The 14,136-nt window shown below is 43.5% G+C and overlaps 1 protein-coding gene and 2 long non-coding RNA genes across 15 annotated transcripts in view; 2 read left to right on the top strand and 1 right to left on the bottom strand.

Moving 5' to 3' along the window:
- Window positions 1–914: 914 nt before the first annotated feature.
- The window catches only part of l1cama (L1 cell adhesion molecule, paralog a), a 46,532-nt gene continuing 33,310 nt past the window's right edge, over window positions 915–14,136 (bottom strand). For 2 of the 10 annotated variants that reach the window (XM_042096705.1, XM_042096709.1), the window contains 17 exons: window positions 13,620–13,780; window positions 12,720–12,876; window positions 12,248–12,372; window positions 11,893–11,994; window positions 11,528–11,725; window positions 11,221–11,291; window positions 10,587–10,812; window positions 10,314–10,429; window positions 9,774–10,002; window positions 8,873–8,995; window positions 8,305–8,481; window positions 7,709–7,822; window positions 7,072–7,224; window positions 3,217–3,348; window positions 3,021–3,093; window positions 2,829–2,840; window positions 915–2,560 (listed from right to left, as the gene is read on the bottom strand). In XM_042096705.1, coding sequence (XP_041952639.1) covers window positions 2,275–2,560; window positions 2,829–2,840; window positions 3,021–3,093; window positions 3,217–3,348; window positions 7,072–7,224; window positions 7,709–7,822; window positions 8,305–8,481; window positions 8,873–8,995; window positions 9,774–10,002; window positions 10,314–10,429; window positions 10,587–10,812; window positions 11,221–11,291; window positions 11,528–11,725; window positions 11,893–11,994; window positions 12,248–12,372; window positions 12,720–12,876; window positions 13,620–13,780 — 2,455 coding nt within the window. In that variant the 3' untranslated portion in view covers window positions 915–2,274. The remainder of the gene's footprint in view (window positions 2,561–2,828; window positions 2,841–3,020; window positions 3,094–3,216; window positions 3,349–7,071; window positions 7,225–7,708; window positions 7,823–8,304; window positions 8,482–8,872; window positions 8,996–9,773; window positions 10,003–10,313; window positions 10,430–10,586; window positions 10,813–11,220; window positions 11,292–11,527; window positions 11,726–11,892; window positions 11,995–12,247; window positions 12,373–12,719; window positions 12,877–13,619; window positions 13,781–14,136) is intronic. The other 8 variants (XM_042096712.1, XM_042096711.1, XM_042096707.1 and 5 more) reach the window with 8 other exon arrangements.
- On the top strand, window positions 3,772–7,115 carry LOC121712762. 4 transcript variants are annotated; one of them, XR_006032641.1, is made up of 5 exons: window positions 3,772–4,217; window positions 4,854–4,998; window positions 5,361–5,448; window positions 5,784–6,055; window positions 6,980–7,115. It is a non-coding gene; the product is annotated as an uncharacterized LOC121712762 (long non-coding RNA). The 4 variants fall into 4 exon arrangements; XR_006032640.1 differs by having other exon boundaries at window positions 3,773–3,899; XR_006032642.1 differs by lacking the exon at window positions 3,772–4,217 and adding an exon at window positions 4,486–4,595.
- LOC121712763 lies at window positions 8,863–10,246 on the top strand. Its single transcript, XR_006032643.1, has 3 exons — window positions 8,863–9,003; window positions 9,173–9,229; window positions 9,383–10,246. It is a non-coding gene; the product is annotated as an uncharacterized LOC121712763 (long non-coding RNA).

Below are 14,136 nucleotides of genomic sequence, written 5' to 3'. Positions count from 1 at the left end.
TGTATGTGTGTGTGTCAGCACTTTGCCAATGCTCCCTGTCGAGTGTGTGTGTGTGCGGGTGCGATGTGTTCGGACTAAGCTGCTGCACCCCTCTTTACGTCTCTGCCTCAGCAGAAACTGGATCTCGGGCAACAGATACACACAATACTGCGGCTTATGGGCTATTAGAAAGCAACCAAACAAAGAATGGTGGTTCACTGTGTCATTTTTTACCCCTTGACAATGTCAACACATATTGTGAGGATAGGTGGAAGAAGGTTTCTTTTTTTTTCTGGACTTTTATAAACTACGGTCACTATTTTTTTCTGAAAACAGCCATGACACATTTAACATGTTCAACAATGGTAAATTAAAAAAGAAAGCATATTTAAAAAATCTATAAGCAACACTTCAAATGAAATAAAAAAGAACAAAATAGCTGTAAAACAACTCAATATAACACAATCTTTTGGGTTATATTTACATTCAAAGAGATATGAGGACTTTCACCAATTTGTCCTCTACATAAAAGCAATGTTTTTGTTTGTTTTGTATTACATTAATTTTATTATAAATTAACATTTAAACCACATAAGCACTGCTTTCAAAACCCACCCACCCTCTCATTTTGCACCATTAGACCAATTAAAAAAGAAAACAAGTGGTATTTGGTATTTCAGAAAGAGACTATTCTTCCCAAGCCCCACAAATGCATACATTCTCAATGCTAGACATACATGTTAACCATTACATAAATGATTGTGTTTTAAGTCTAATCAAAAAAGTGTAACATCTTCAAAGTGTGTGTGTGTGTGTGTGTGTGTGTGTGTAATAAGCCTCTCATAACCCTATTCAACAAAATACTGCCTTGTGCTGGGGTACACAATCAAATGCGTATCACTATGGCTTTACACTAACAGGACTGAGAAAGAGGATTTGTCAGTACACATTGTTTAATACACAGCTCAGTATACAATAGAAACAGACAGAGACAGACACAGAGGACTACACAAAAGAAGTGACAGTATGGTACCTGACACCACATGAATGATTTAGAAGATGAGATGCATTTGCTTTTCAGGAGCCATTTGGGAATGTCAGCAGGCACAGCAACCGATAAGGGATGACGCCTATGTCTATAATACTGTACTTTATGGTTAAATCAATACATGTGACTCTATGTACAGCTTGCTATAAAGTATTCTCATGTCAAAGTTTTCTCTTGCATCCTAACTATGTACAATATGTAGCTTCATTTGAGTAATGTTTTTTGAATCTTTTTTTCTCGTTCCTTGAGGTACTTGGAAAATTAAAGCAAACTATCGAAAGGGATGATTCAGAAAATAAAACAATGCATTCGGAGTAAAAAAATAAATTATAAGTCAGTAAAACAACATTACGGACGGCTGTAGTTAAAAGTCCTTGCGCTGAGATAATGACATGGTAGCATACACTGGCGAAGTAAGCTAAATCTCACATTTTATAACTTGTGCTGTCCGTATGCTTGCATGATGCACTTATCAGGTTATTTAAGGCCCACGTTCTATGGCTCTCTGTCCCACTGTCCCCTACCACCCTCCTAAACCTGTTCGCAGCCGAGGCCCTGTCGCTGCATATGGTGTCCAGCATAGGGCTCAACTGCTCTGTCACATGATGGAGATGTCCCTTCGAATGGGTTGAATGAGATGGAGGAGAGGAGTAGATGTCAGTGGCGGTCAGTCAGTCAGAACTGTAACCTCCTGCGCTGGACACACAGACAGAAACAACAAAGTCAACATCAGGACATGTCAAGACGGTCATTTTTGAAGTGGCTGTGTCTGTGTGTGTGTGTGTGCCCATATGTGTGTGTGTGTGTGTGTGTGTGTATGTCTGTCTGTCTGTCTGTGTATATGTTTGTTTGCATAGTGTTTGTGTTTTGTGTCTGTGTATGTGTGTTCATATGTGTGCACCTGTGCATGCGTGTATTTGTATTTGTGTGTGTGTGTGTGTGTGTGTGTTTGTCTGTGTCTTACATCAGTCTGTAACTACTCTGCTTGAGAGTGTTGGTTGTGTATGGAGTCAGTGCGGGTCTACGTTTAGGTTATGTCTAAACAGTCTGAAGTCAGTCGCAGTGCATTAAACTCAGTAGCAGTGTGTCTGCTAACAACTTGGCATCAGGTATGTTTGCGCATGCACTGGTGTCTGCCTCCAGTTGGACGCTCAGATGGGTCAATTGGGATAGTTCAGTAGTCAGTATGGGATAGCGGGGACAACTGTGATGTCATGTTTGGTCTGGACTTTTAGCACACTATCCCTTTAATCTAAGAGGGGCGATGAGATTGGCAGCCCGTGATTGGTGGGGGTGTACGCGGGCGGGGCGAGTGGTGGCGAGCCGCCTGGGGCCTCGGTCTCGGGCCCGTCGCGGATTCCACTACCGCCGCCGCCGCCACTGTACTGGCTGGCCAGCGACTCATCCATGATCACCTCCGTCTGCACGCTGTGGCTGTTGCCGTAGTCGTCCAGGTTGCCGTCGTCGCTGCACAGCTTACTGTCGTCGCACAAGGACGGTTGGCTGGCTGTGCGCTTCTCGTCGTTGTCACTTCTCATGGAGACAGAGAGAGAAAAAAAAATAAGAAGAAGGAGGAGGAGGAGGAGGAAGAGAGAAGCAGAAAGAGAGAGAGAGGTGGGGATTAGAATCGTGAATTGTCTTCCCAGAGGGGATTTCTATATACTGTATCTATATCTGTATCTGTATACTACAGACGGGGAGCAGAAAAGAGCCAGGACAATAGAGAGCATACAAACATATAGCTAAATAACTCAAAAGTGGAAATGCATGCAGAAATGAACCCAAGCACTGCAATGCATACCTTTCTAGGGATCTGCAAAGCAAGGGAGGAGCACATTGGGAAAGAGGGAAGAGTGAGGTTTAGTAAAACGAGAGGGAGCATATCAGGGTTAATAGAACTAAAAAAAAAACACCTCTACTTACTAACTATATAAACTTAAGAACTTATAAAACTGCTCACACATTCACACAAACACACAGCAAGTAAACACACCTGTACTCTCCAAATGTTTCGTCCTTCATGGGTCGGGCTTCAGAGTCTATGTGACCCTCTTCTTTATCTTTGACTATGGAATAAAAGGAGAGAGGAGAACTGTTTTTTAGCTTGCATGCACCTTCCCTTCATGACGTATCTTTAGCATACTACTGTGAGTGCATTGGACTACGGGGTGGTAGGGATCGCTGCCAACCTGAGTACTTCCCCCCTTTGCTCCTCTTGATGAAGCAGAGGATGAGCAGAAGCAGCACCAGCAGTGCGATGGCGCTCACCAGCCCGATGAACCAGCCCTCCGTGGCGAAGCCTGACTGCACCTGCATCACGCCTGCCGAAGCCAAAGACAATGCTCACGCACCGAATATTACAGAACATTACACAAAACACACCTAGTATCCTGCCCACACTAAAACAAATGGACAGAGGTGTGTTAAAGTCAGCACGAGGCTTGGAACTGGCTCTGGATTCAACCAGAAGTGATGAATCACTGTTGACTTTCAAATTGCTCTGCGTGTATCACACTGTAAAAACTGAGACTGGGGTTAATTAATATTTAATAAATAAATTATAGTGAGCTAGGCTATACATAATAAAAAAGGCTATGTGTAGTTTGGAATCAAATTGAGTGGAATTCAAACATTTTTAAGTATTTGTTAATTGCATTTTACTCAGTTTTGTGTGAATAAAATTAGCTGTAAATCACTGAGTAGTAGGCCTATTTAATTGTATTTCATCAGGAAAGTCAAAGATACCGAAAATTAGTAAATTTTACTCATTGAGAGATTGTTGTTTTTAAATCACCTTAGTTACATTTCCACTCAAGGCATTTCGCGCCACATAGATGGAACACACACACATTTCATGGAAACTTTCCAAAAGGTAAGACCCGTTTTATTTATTGTTGCACATATAGCCCTATGCAGTCGGACATTATTTTTATCTACTGTAAGTTCGCAAATCAATTTTGCTGTGAGGTAGCCTAACTCAAACTGGTTTTAACGAAGCTGGTTTTATTTATACGTCGTGGGCGGTGGTAGTGTAATGGTTAAGGAGCTGGGCTAGCGTGCAGTAACCTGAAAGTTGTCTGTTCAATTCCCGGCTTCCACCGTTGTGCCCTTGAGCAAGGAGGAAGCAAGGGAGCAAGGAACCAGAGTTGCTCCGGGGACAATGTGATCCCTTGTAATATAGCTGACATATGTAAGTCACTTTGGTCAAGAAGTGTCTGCTAAATCACCTTAAATTCAGCTGCTAAATTCAGTCTTGTCTGTTTCTACTTAGCCTAAAGCAAGGGCTAAACAGTGTCTAGCTAAAATATGACAATTTCATGTGAAAAGTACGGTATAATGTTATAGGCTACAGCAGGCTATATATATGCTGCCTCTTATCTAAGCTTGTTATATATATACTGTATATATAGAACTATATAGGCTATACAGTCTATGCTTTCACCAATTTCCCTCGCCTCAACCAGAGCTTCTAAAGCCAACTTTAAGCTAGCTAGCAAGTAGCCTAGCCAAGTTGACTTTAGAGACAGCTTTTCTGCACAAATGTAGGAGTAGATTTTTACTCTCAGAGGTGAGTAATTGCAAGTTACATTTACAGCATTTCGTTTTCCGAAAGTAAATTGCTCTCGTGTAACGTTTAGGCTGTTTGAAGGTAGCCATGTTGCTGAAATAAGGCTACCTAGCCTGCTTAACTTCGGGAGGTCAGTTTTGTATTGCTACAGTTTGAAACAATTAATTTGACTGAAACAATTACAGTCTATTATTATATTCCCCCCCGGTTTTAAAAATGTTGTAAGACCTATCATGTACACAAGTTTCTATCTTTCAGATCCAGGTGATGCATTTTACAGAATCACAATGGTGAATCAAGTTAATGGCCAAGCTAGCTGCTAGCTGCTACACCAAAGCTTCTGAATCTCTTCCAAGCCAAGGGTGGAACCATAGGGTTGAGGTTGCAGGCTATCCTACTCAAGGTATCCTTCAATGAGTTATGTTAGCTAATATTTTATTTAAGGAAGGGTTAGGAATGGGTTGGAATATCGTTTGCATTACTTAAATGTACAAGAAATAATACTAGCCTGCAATTCAGGCTCAGATGCTATGCACTATTGCTTTGCTGGGACCAATGACTTCCTGGAGCCATAGTTGGTTACCTGTAAACGTCAGGTAACCAACTATAAATACAGGAAGTGTTTCAATAGACGTGTCCCGGAAACAGCACATCAATGAGCCTTGATGGGGTTTCATATACCAGTAATACAATTTCAGCTTTAAAAAGTTTTAGGTCAGTGAATGTTTTCCAGCCCTTGAATAATGTTTATTTTTGTCATTTCAGGCTCCAACCAATCCTAACGCTAACTTGACCAGAGATGTTGTCATCAGTGTTTGGGGGATCTTTAGATCATCTTCTAAAAAAGTATGATGTAAGTACATATCATCCCTATATAAAGTGTATTTCTCCCAATAATCCTTGCCAAGCTACTGATGTTTGCAGATTTGCACTACTATGTCTCTTTCTAATTTGCCTCTAAAAGTTCCTTGCTAAGGTTTTCTTTCCAAACGGCAGCCGATAGCCACTTTTACAGACCTTATTAATAAGCAGAGCAGCAGAGTTAATCCAGTTGCTGACCCTTGGCTTAACGAATGACTTTAGAGATAGGTTGATAGGTGACCAGCCTGCCTTTGTGAATGTAGAGTAAAATACTCATCAATACAGTGCAGGGCTGAACAGTCATACACAATGTTCTTACTATTCCAGGATGCTGATGAAGATAGTGTGCCACAGGAGCTTGCTGTACAAAAAATGTAAATCAACAGCATCGAGACCAATACATCAGAGGTATCCCGCTGACGTTGGTATCGTGGTAGAGGGAATGAAAGTTCTGACTGCTCTGGATAACTTTCCAAGGGCTTGCTCCATGCTCCTTGGGTGGACATATTCAGTGAATCCAGCCTATACCAAGGAGCCCAGATATACGTTTGAAATCCCCCAGAAACTCCTCTTTGAGCTGGACTGTTCAAAGCCAAAAGGTGAACATTCTCAAGAACAAACTGCTAGTTTAGGAAAATGGACCCTTGCAAAATGAAAAGGAATTGTTAAGTCTCTGTCAAATGTCACATGGTTACCTTCAAATGCTTGAGTTGCTCAACCATACTCATTTTAAGAGAAGTGACTTTTTTACTTATTATTGGAAAAATTATCTTGTGATTGTACTGTGTACAACAAGGATGCAAATTGGACATGATTTAGTCAAAGAATTTCAGTTACACAAATGAGTAATGTGATCGTTCCAGTAGAAATTAATCCAATTCTATCTGCTCTGTCTCTTACAAGTCCAAATGCATTTTGCATTTAAAAAATGTTGGGTAAACCTGGGAGACAAAGTTGCACAAATAAATGAAATGATACATGTTTACCTCTTATTATTTTTATGCATGGTGATCTGTTGACATAACTTAAGTAAATTTTGGTATTATAAGAAGGTATGATATTTAGTGATTTAGAAGGCATTAGACAAGGCACTGAAATATGATTTATATAATTAATTTTATTTAATGAATGCAAATAACCTTCATCCAGACATTTAGTAAATCTAAATAACTTTTGCCCAAATAATTAGTAAATATAAATTAGGTTGGACCAGATATGTAGTAAATCTAAATTAATTTTGCATAGAAAGTTAGTAAATGCAAGTCAGTTTTGCTTGTGAAATTAGTTTGGATTTACTCAATAGTTTTAGGCTATATAACTCCTCATTTGGCATGCAATTACTAAATCTTACACATTTTAACTGTTGCTGTTATTACAATGTATTTAATTTTTTTGTGTAAATCTAGTTGACTTATTCAATGAATTTTAATCAAAGTTGTAGTACTTAAAATCTATTCAATTATATCACTTGTCACTTTGTTGCCACAATTTTTTTAAGTAACCATTGGTCACATTTTTTACAGTGCATCTCCGAAGACGAGAGCGGTGTAATATCCTCAAACGCAATAAGGGCAGATAGCGGCAGCCTGAGCCAGGCTTGCTGATGGATAACTACCTGCCCCCTCTGTCTGGATCTCCCTGTCCCAGTAGGCCGTGTTGTTGTAGATGAGCTCCAGCCGATACTGGGAGCCCGGCTGCAGGCCCTGCAGCTGGTAGAAGGACTGAGAAGAGTCCAGCCTCTCCGACGCCGTCCACCCCTTCCCCCAGCCTGAGCCAAATCACACACAACAAGAACAGAGATGTCTCTGTCAGTGAGGCACGCAAACACTTTTTTTTCTTCTTAAGAATAGAATTCGCCGATGCAGTACAGTAGTTGAAATGTTTCTCGATGTCAAGATGTCAGTGCTTGGTTTGAGGAGAGGACTCTATTCCCTCTGTACAGAGTTTGTCTGCAGTGTGAGAAGTGGAGACTGTGCAGAATTGTGTGAGAAACGCCCAGGACTGGTGCAGCCCTGTGTGGGGAAAAGAGCTGTGTTGGGGACCTTTGTGGGCTGAATTACAATGCACAACGTGTGTGTGTATGTGTGTGTGTGTACAGTATGTGTGTGTGTGTTTGTGTGTCTGTGTGAATGATGCCACAGATTGTGGGTGACATAGGGGCCATACTGCCCAAAGGGCAATCATTACGGGTAAAGTATGTGCTATGATCTCCAGAGCTGACTGGCAGCTCCCTCCCATTCTCCCACACTCACCGTTCTTACTGAGGTAGCGGACGTGGAAGCCCACGCTCCTGTGTCTCTCCCCTGAGGGCCAGCTGAGGTTCACAAACGTCTCTCCGACAGAAATGTTTATGTTGGCCGGAGGAGCTACAACCAAACACAACAAGTCATAGTGATTGAACATCTCTTATTTATTTAATTTTTTTGAACTGGACAGTGCTATCACCTGAGCATCAATGCATGTTTACAGTAATTTCCCATGCATTTGCATGGCTGTATTTGCGTGTGTGTTTGCGTGTGTTAAAGACAATTGCAAAGATGCATTTGGTTTAGGAGTTGAGTTAAGATGGTGGTGGGGGGGGGGGGGGGGGGGTCAATGAGTATTGAACATTGAACATTTGAACATCTCTTATAATCACCACCTGTTCAAACAGGATGAATACAATCAAACAGTTCCTGCCACAACTTTATGAAGTCCACTGTGGACCATGGACTGTTTCAGGACCTACATGGACTTATAGGGTATACCAGCTAGCACTGATAAAAATCAAAAGTGTAAGTGCATCTGAAGAGATATTAAAAGTTGAAGCATAAACAATGAAATAGTTAATCAAGACCCTTCCTCATACCTCCATCCAGTGTTGTGGCCCCTTCCCTAGTTGCGGGTTGACCCTCCCCTGTACTAGTGCGCCCCCGCACATGGAAACGGTACCGGCTGTGTGGGTCCAGCTGCTTTAGGGTCTCGCTGGTGACCTCGGGGTCGTCAATGGACACAACCTGCATAGGGCTATCCTCAGTCACCACAACTGAAAGTATGAAACAGACAGAAAGCAAAATATGGTTTTTACTGTTCTACACCGCTGCTGTCATTGTTTATGCATTTAATACATCTTCTCAGTCTGGTATTGCTCAGCCAACAACATGATTTGGCAAACACCATGATAATACCGAGCCATGCCAATAAAGCTCATTTAAGTAGATCCGTATTGAGAGAGGGTGGGGAGTAAATCCTTCTTAGCATTGTAAAATTAAGGAGAGATAGAAAGAGGTGTACTGTATAGAGAGAGGGATAGAGAGAGAGATGGAGATGAGGAAGAGATAGGGAGAGATGTACAGAGATGAGTAAACGCTGCTTAATTCTGGCAGATGACCAGCTGTGGCTTGCTGTTGTCTCAGGTGAGAGGGGAGTGGACTCACTCCTCTGGTACTGCAGCAGGTAGCCCTGCAGGACTCCGTTGGGCTGGGCAGGAGGTTTCCAGTGCAGAGTCATCTCCGTCTCGGATGGGCTGTCCAGCTCAAGGGAGACTGGTGGACTGGGAACTGTAAAGGTGAACACACAAACACACACACACACACACACAATTGTAAATTATCGTAAAAGTCTCCAGAATGTACCTTGTGTAAACATATTGCATCTTATTTGATAAAATATGATATATCTGTGATCGCATTTGTTTTTGTCATCCATAATTTCTTTGATTCTGTTACCGCTGAGAGATTTCCCAACAGAAGCCCAGATGCATCTCGAGATTTAAAGTCTTCTGTGCCTTCTGGGTAATCTGATTTCACAACAGAACATTTTCCATCCTAACATTTTCACTTCAGAGAGACATGTGTATTTTATAAATATGCATACAATGCCCTTTCATTATTACTCTCTGGATCCTTGTAAAAGTTCTGCACTCAAATTTGTTGCTTTTATTGCAGATCACTTGGAAAGCCCTGGAGTTTCCAGAATACTGCAGTGGACTTTTCTCTGCAGCCCTCCCAGACAAACACACTCACTGCCTCAACTTGCTCATTAGCTACTTTGTTGCCAAGTCCAAGCAATAAAAAAAAAGAAGAAGAAAAGAAGATTGTGCTCATCTCTGCACCAGCACTTAAGGTCTAAGTATGGATGCAACAGAGAGTACAATAATACATAGTGATACATAATAGCAATAACATTAAAACCAGACACTACAAGATAGCATTTGAAACATTAATGCTACTTGTCCAGATGCATTTAATGTCTTTAAAACCCTGACATTGTTTTGTTTTGTCTGGCATCTCTCTCTCATTCTCTCTCTCTCTCTCCCTGTTTTTTTCTCTCACTCACCTCCCTCTGGCGTGTGGAAGCTGAAAGGCTCGGAGGCTGGTCCCTCTCCTTTGCTGTTGAAGACGCTGACGCTAATAGTGTAGCGCGAGTATGGCTGCAGGTCCCCCACCATCCTCTTCTGCTCGTTGGGGCCCGTGGCCACCACCACCTCCCTGGGCAGCTCACGCTCCCGCCGGGCCGGCTGCTCGCGGTGGTGCCGGGTCTGAGGCCCGTGGTTTCGCAGGTGGATCTAACAGGAGATGTGTAGATAAGGCAGGAGGAGAGTGACAAACATTGTTGAATGAGAAATTATCAGGACATTGGAATCTTGGCACAACGCTCTAATCATGGACATAGCTAAGATGGCAGCAGCTAAGGGTTCATCTGAGATGTTCTTTTGATTAAGATTCTATTACATCTATTTTAATAGGGATCTACTGTATCAATTATTTTATTGAAAATGGCTGAAACCAAAATAAAAATGATTCAAGTTCCAGGAGGGTTAAGTACTAAATCAAAAGCTTTTGGTGGGTGTAGCTCATTTAGTAATTTTGGCTTTACCTTGTAGCCAAGCAGGTGACCTCTGACAGTCTCCTTGTTGACGGCGGCCCAGGTGACCTTGATGGTCGTGCTGTTTATCAAGGCCACTCCGACATCCATGGGAGCCTCCAGGGGAACTACAAGCGACATGCAGAGAGATTAATGGCTGACACAGGGCCTGAGAGACACGGCCTGTGGGACGCCGAGCTCTTAGGAGACCTGCCAGCTTACTCCCCCATCCCAACCCCGCCACACACGCACATACACACACACACATACACTGTCTCCCCTCACCGTCTTCCCCAGAGTAGCCAATTGTGGGCACCGGGTCCGGAGCTGGGCCAAGTTCGTTGACCGCCTGCACTTTGATGTCGAAGGCGGTGAAGTTGCCGACCCGGTTGACCACGTACGGCGGCTCCGTGGTGAAGTTGAAAGACCACCTGGGGCCAGCGCCCACCACCCGTCTCCACATCACCTTGTACTGGAACTCAGGCCCGTTGAAGCTCTGCCTGTCCATCTCCTGCACACACACACACACACACACACGCGCGCGCGCACACACACACACACACACACACACACACACATGCACACACACACACACACACACACACACAGTTGATCAGTTGATCCTGTTTCAACACACACCAGTGCTTATGAAAGTACATTACATTAGAACATCAATCTGGAGCTGAAATCATGTTTAGGAGCTGGATGACCACGGCTCAAAGTACTTTAAAAAATACATTCAAACGGAAAACCTCAAATCAATTTTCTCAACAACCCGAGGGAATAGCTGAGATGTACCATTGAGGTCGAGCTGTTCTTTCCTTTTGTGAGCGACACAAAAGGGTAGAAATTGGTTCAAATTGCTGAATAGCGGCTAAGTGGGGATGCTGCAAGAGACAGGTTAGGCCAGGACACCCACCTCCCATGAGATCACAAGCGTATCGGGGTCCACAGACTCACTCCGCACACCCACAGGATTGCTCTCTGGCGCTGCAAGACAGACATTAAAGATTTATTTGGTTAAAATTAGGTTAACATCCATAAAGGTAGCGCTAGATTTGGTGTCATAACTCTTCTTGCTCATAAATGAAAGAAAAGATGTCATTAGTTGCTCCTGGTGACAAAGTGTTGAAGCTCTCTATTCTCTAAAAAGCTGGGGTCTGCATTTGCAGGTCTATAAAACAGAACTAATATCAGCAGACATAAAGTAGTGGGCATCATGTCACCTGCTGCAGGGGTAGAGTGGGCTTTTGAGGCTGGGCTTGGTTTACTCATCCCCACGTCGTTAATGGCGAGGACCCGGAAGCGATAGGACAAGAAAGGTCGCAGGGGGATGTTGGCACGCAGTGTGTCGCCCGCCACGCGCAGCAACACTTCCCAATCGTCCGTCTCCACCCCCGTCACCTCAGTCTCCACCACAAACTCTGAGGACACAGAGACACACGCACACACCAGATGAGACCGGTTTACCTTTCATTAAAACAGGCACAAGTGTGCTCTACTGATGGTTTGCCTGGATTATCAGCTGAATATAATATGAGCTAAATGAATACAGTAAATGTATATAAATTGTAGATGGTTCTTACTATACCTATGACAGGGCTGTTGTGGTTGTCTCCTGGAGTCCAGCTGAGCGTCAAACTGCGGGCCTTCGGGTTGCTGATCTGAGGCCGAGATGGGGGGTCCGGAAAGTCTGACACCGGAGAGCCCAGAAACGGCATATTAGTGTTAAGGACTCTCACACTGCACAGACTTTTCTCTGAAGACACACAGAATCCCCACACTTTCCCACCGCCTATCTTACAATGTCCTTTATGTAGGTCAGAATTTTCATAATACATAGGACTTATCAAGCCTTAGAAGAATCCCAGAAGGTCAAGCTTTGCAGTCATATGAGATTAAAAAAAAAGGCTGACAGCATGTGAGGGCTATTGTAAAAATCCTACCAACTATGGTGATGGAGCCAATGGCCTTTGCCGTGTCCAGATCTGTGATGATCTCACAGGTGTATTCCCCCTTATCCTCCTCCTGGACGTTTGCCACGATGAGGTCGGGATCCTCAAATGTGTACCTGAGACAGAGCCAGAGTTCATCACAGCACTCTTACAGTCATTCAGGCAGGACTCACCACTACATGCACTTCAAGCTCTTATGTTCATGTTACAGCAGTGATGTTAATAGGTTGTGTTTGCCTCCCTTAGAACAATATCAACCTTTACGGTAAATTTACACTGATTTCAAATGGTTACCTTTAATAATATTATATTCCTGGATCTTTGATTTCTTTATGAAACTGAACAGTATGTTTCCTGATTGCTTCACACAATTGCTGGAACTGGAATCAGCTCCAAAGTACAGCTCTCCAGACTCGAGTCTGTTGATCATGCAACAAACTCTCTGCCCATACGGTGTCCTTACTTGTCGTCGATGGACGAGCCCATCAGCTTCTGGCGACCCCGCCGCCACAACAGCTGGTGGTCCAGCCTGGGGTCCACCTTGGCGATGCAAGTGAAGATGGCCGGCTTGCCCCGCTGAACACGCAGCTCCAAGGGCGGGGAGATGATCTCTGTCCTGTCTGGTGGAGGGAGAGTAAAGGCATTCATATTTGATGCTCCTCAGGGAAATAAGGACACTGGCTTGACTTGCTCCAGGGCAATCTGAAGCAGTGGCCCAGCTAATAAGTGGCACAGTGGCACATATCAATGGATCACAGAACAGATTTGAGTTGCCGGGAAGAGGATGACGAGAAACAACAGTGTGTGTGTGTGTGTGTGTGTGTGTGTGTGGGTGGGTGTGTGGGTGCGTTGCCATATGGAGTTAAATTGAGTTAAATTACATGAGAAGGAAACAAGGTTACACGTTATGGTAAATAAATTGGGAAGAAATGAATTGAGTGAAGAGAGCGGCTGAGTGGAGAGAGAATTAAACGAAAAGAAAACTAAATGAGAGACAATAAAGTGAAATTGCAGCAGGGGGTGGGATAAGTGAGAGAGGGAAGAAGGAAAAGACTTTTTTCTCCTGATTGTTCAAGAAGCATAACAGTACCAAACGGCATGTGTGTGAGAGACAGAATGTTTGTGTGTGGCTGCGAGTGAGTATACATTTGTGAGTGAATGTGTGGTCTACAGTGTAGACATGTACAGTATGTGTGGTTTGAAGGCTTTTTCCGTATTATATATATATTAGTTGTATGTGAGTGTATGGTATAAATGTTTGTAAGTGTGTGTGTATGTGTATGTGTGTGTGTGTGTGTGTGTGTGTGTAGGTGTTAGTGTTTATGGCTGTGCGTGTGAGTGTGAATGCTTGTGGCAGACTCACTGAACACTTCCAGCATGGCGCTGATGGAGATGTTGGCCTGGGGGATGGAACAGGTGTAGAGGCCGCCGTCACTGCTGGACACGTTAGCGATCTGGAGAGCACCTCGACTCAACTGAGTCACTCGCGGGGGCGACAGTGGGGAATCCAAGTCTTCGTTCTCCCTGAACACACACACACACACACACACACACACACACACACACACACACAAACACACACATACACACACAGACATTAGACATGAGCCAGGGCTGTAGTACTCGAGTCCGGTCTTGGACTCGAGTCCGGACTCGAGACCGTTTTTCTATGGTCTCGGACTTGTCTCGGACTCGCTAGTATTTGGACTTGGTCTTGTCTCGGTCTCGGCCACTGGTCTTGCCAAATATGGCTTTTGGTCTCGACCGAGTCCAGGTGTCTTTAGGGCCATCAAAATTAACGTGTTAATCGCCGCGATTCATTTTGAAATACATAATGCGTTACAAAATATTAACTCAATAGTGTTTACCTTTGTGGGGGG

This window comes from Alosa sapidissima, chromosome 7, assembly GCF_018492685.1.
Source record: "Alosa sapidissima isolate fAloSap1 chromosome 7, fAloSap1.pri, whole genome shotgun sequence".
Lineage (NCBI taxonomy): Eukaryota > Metazoa > Chordata > Actinopteri > Clupeiformes > Clupeidae > Alosa > Alosa sapidissima.
The sequence above is the reverse complement of the archived record's forward strand: the minus strand, read 5'-3'. Positions and strand labels throughout refer to the sequence as shown.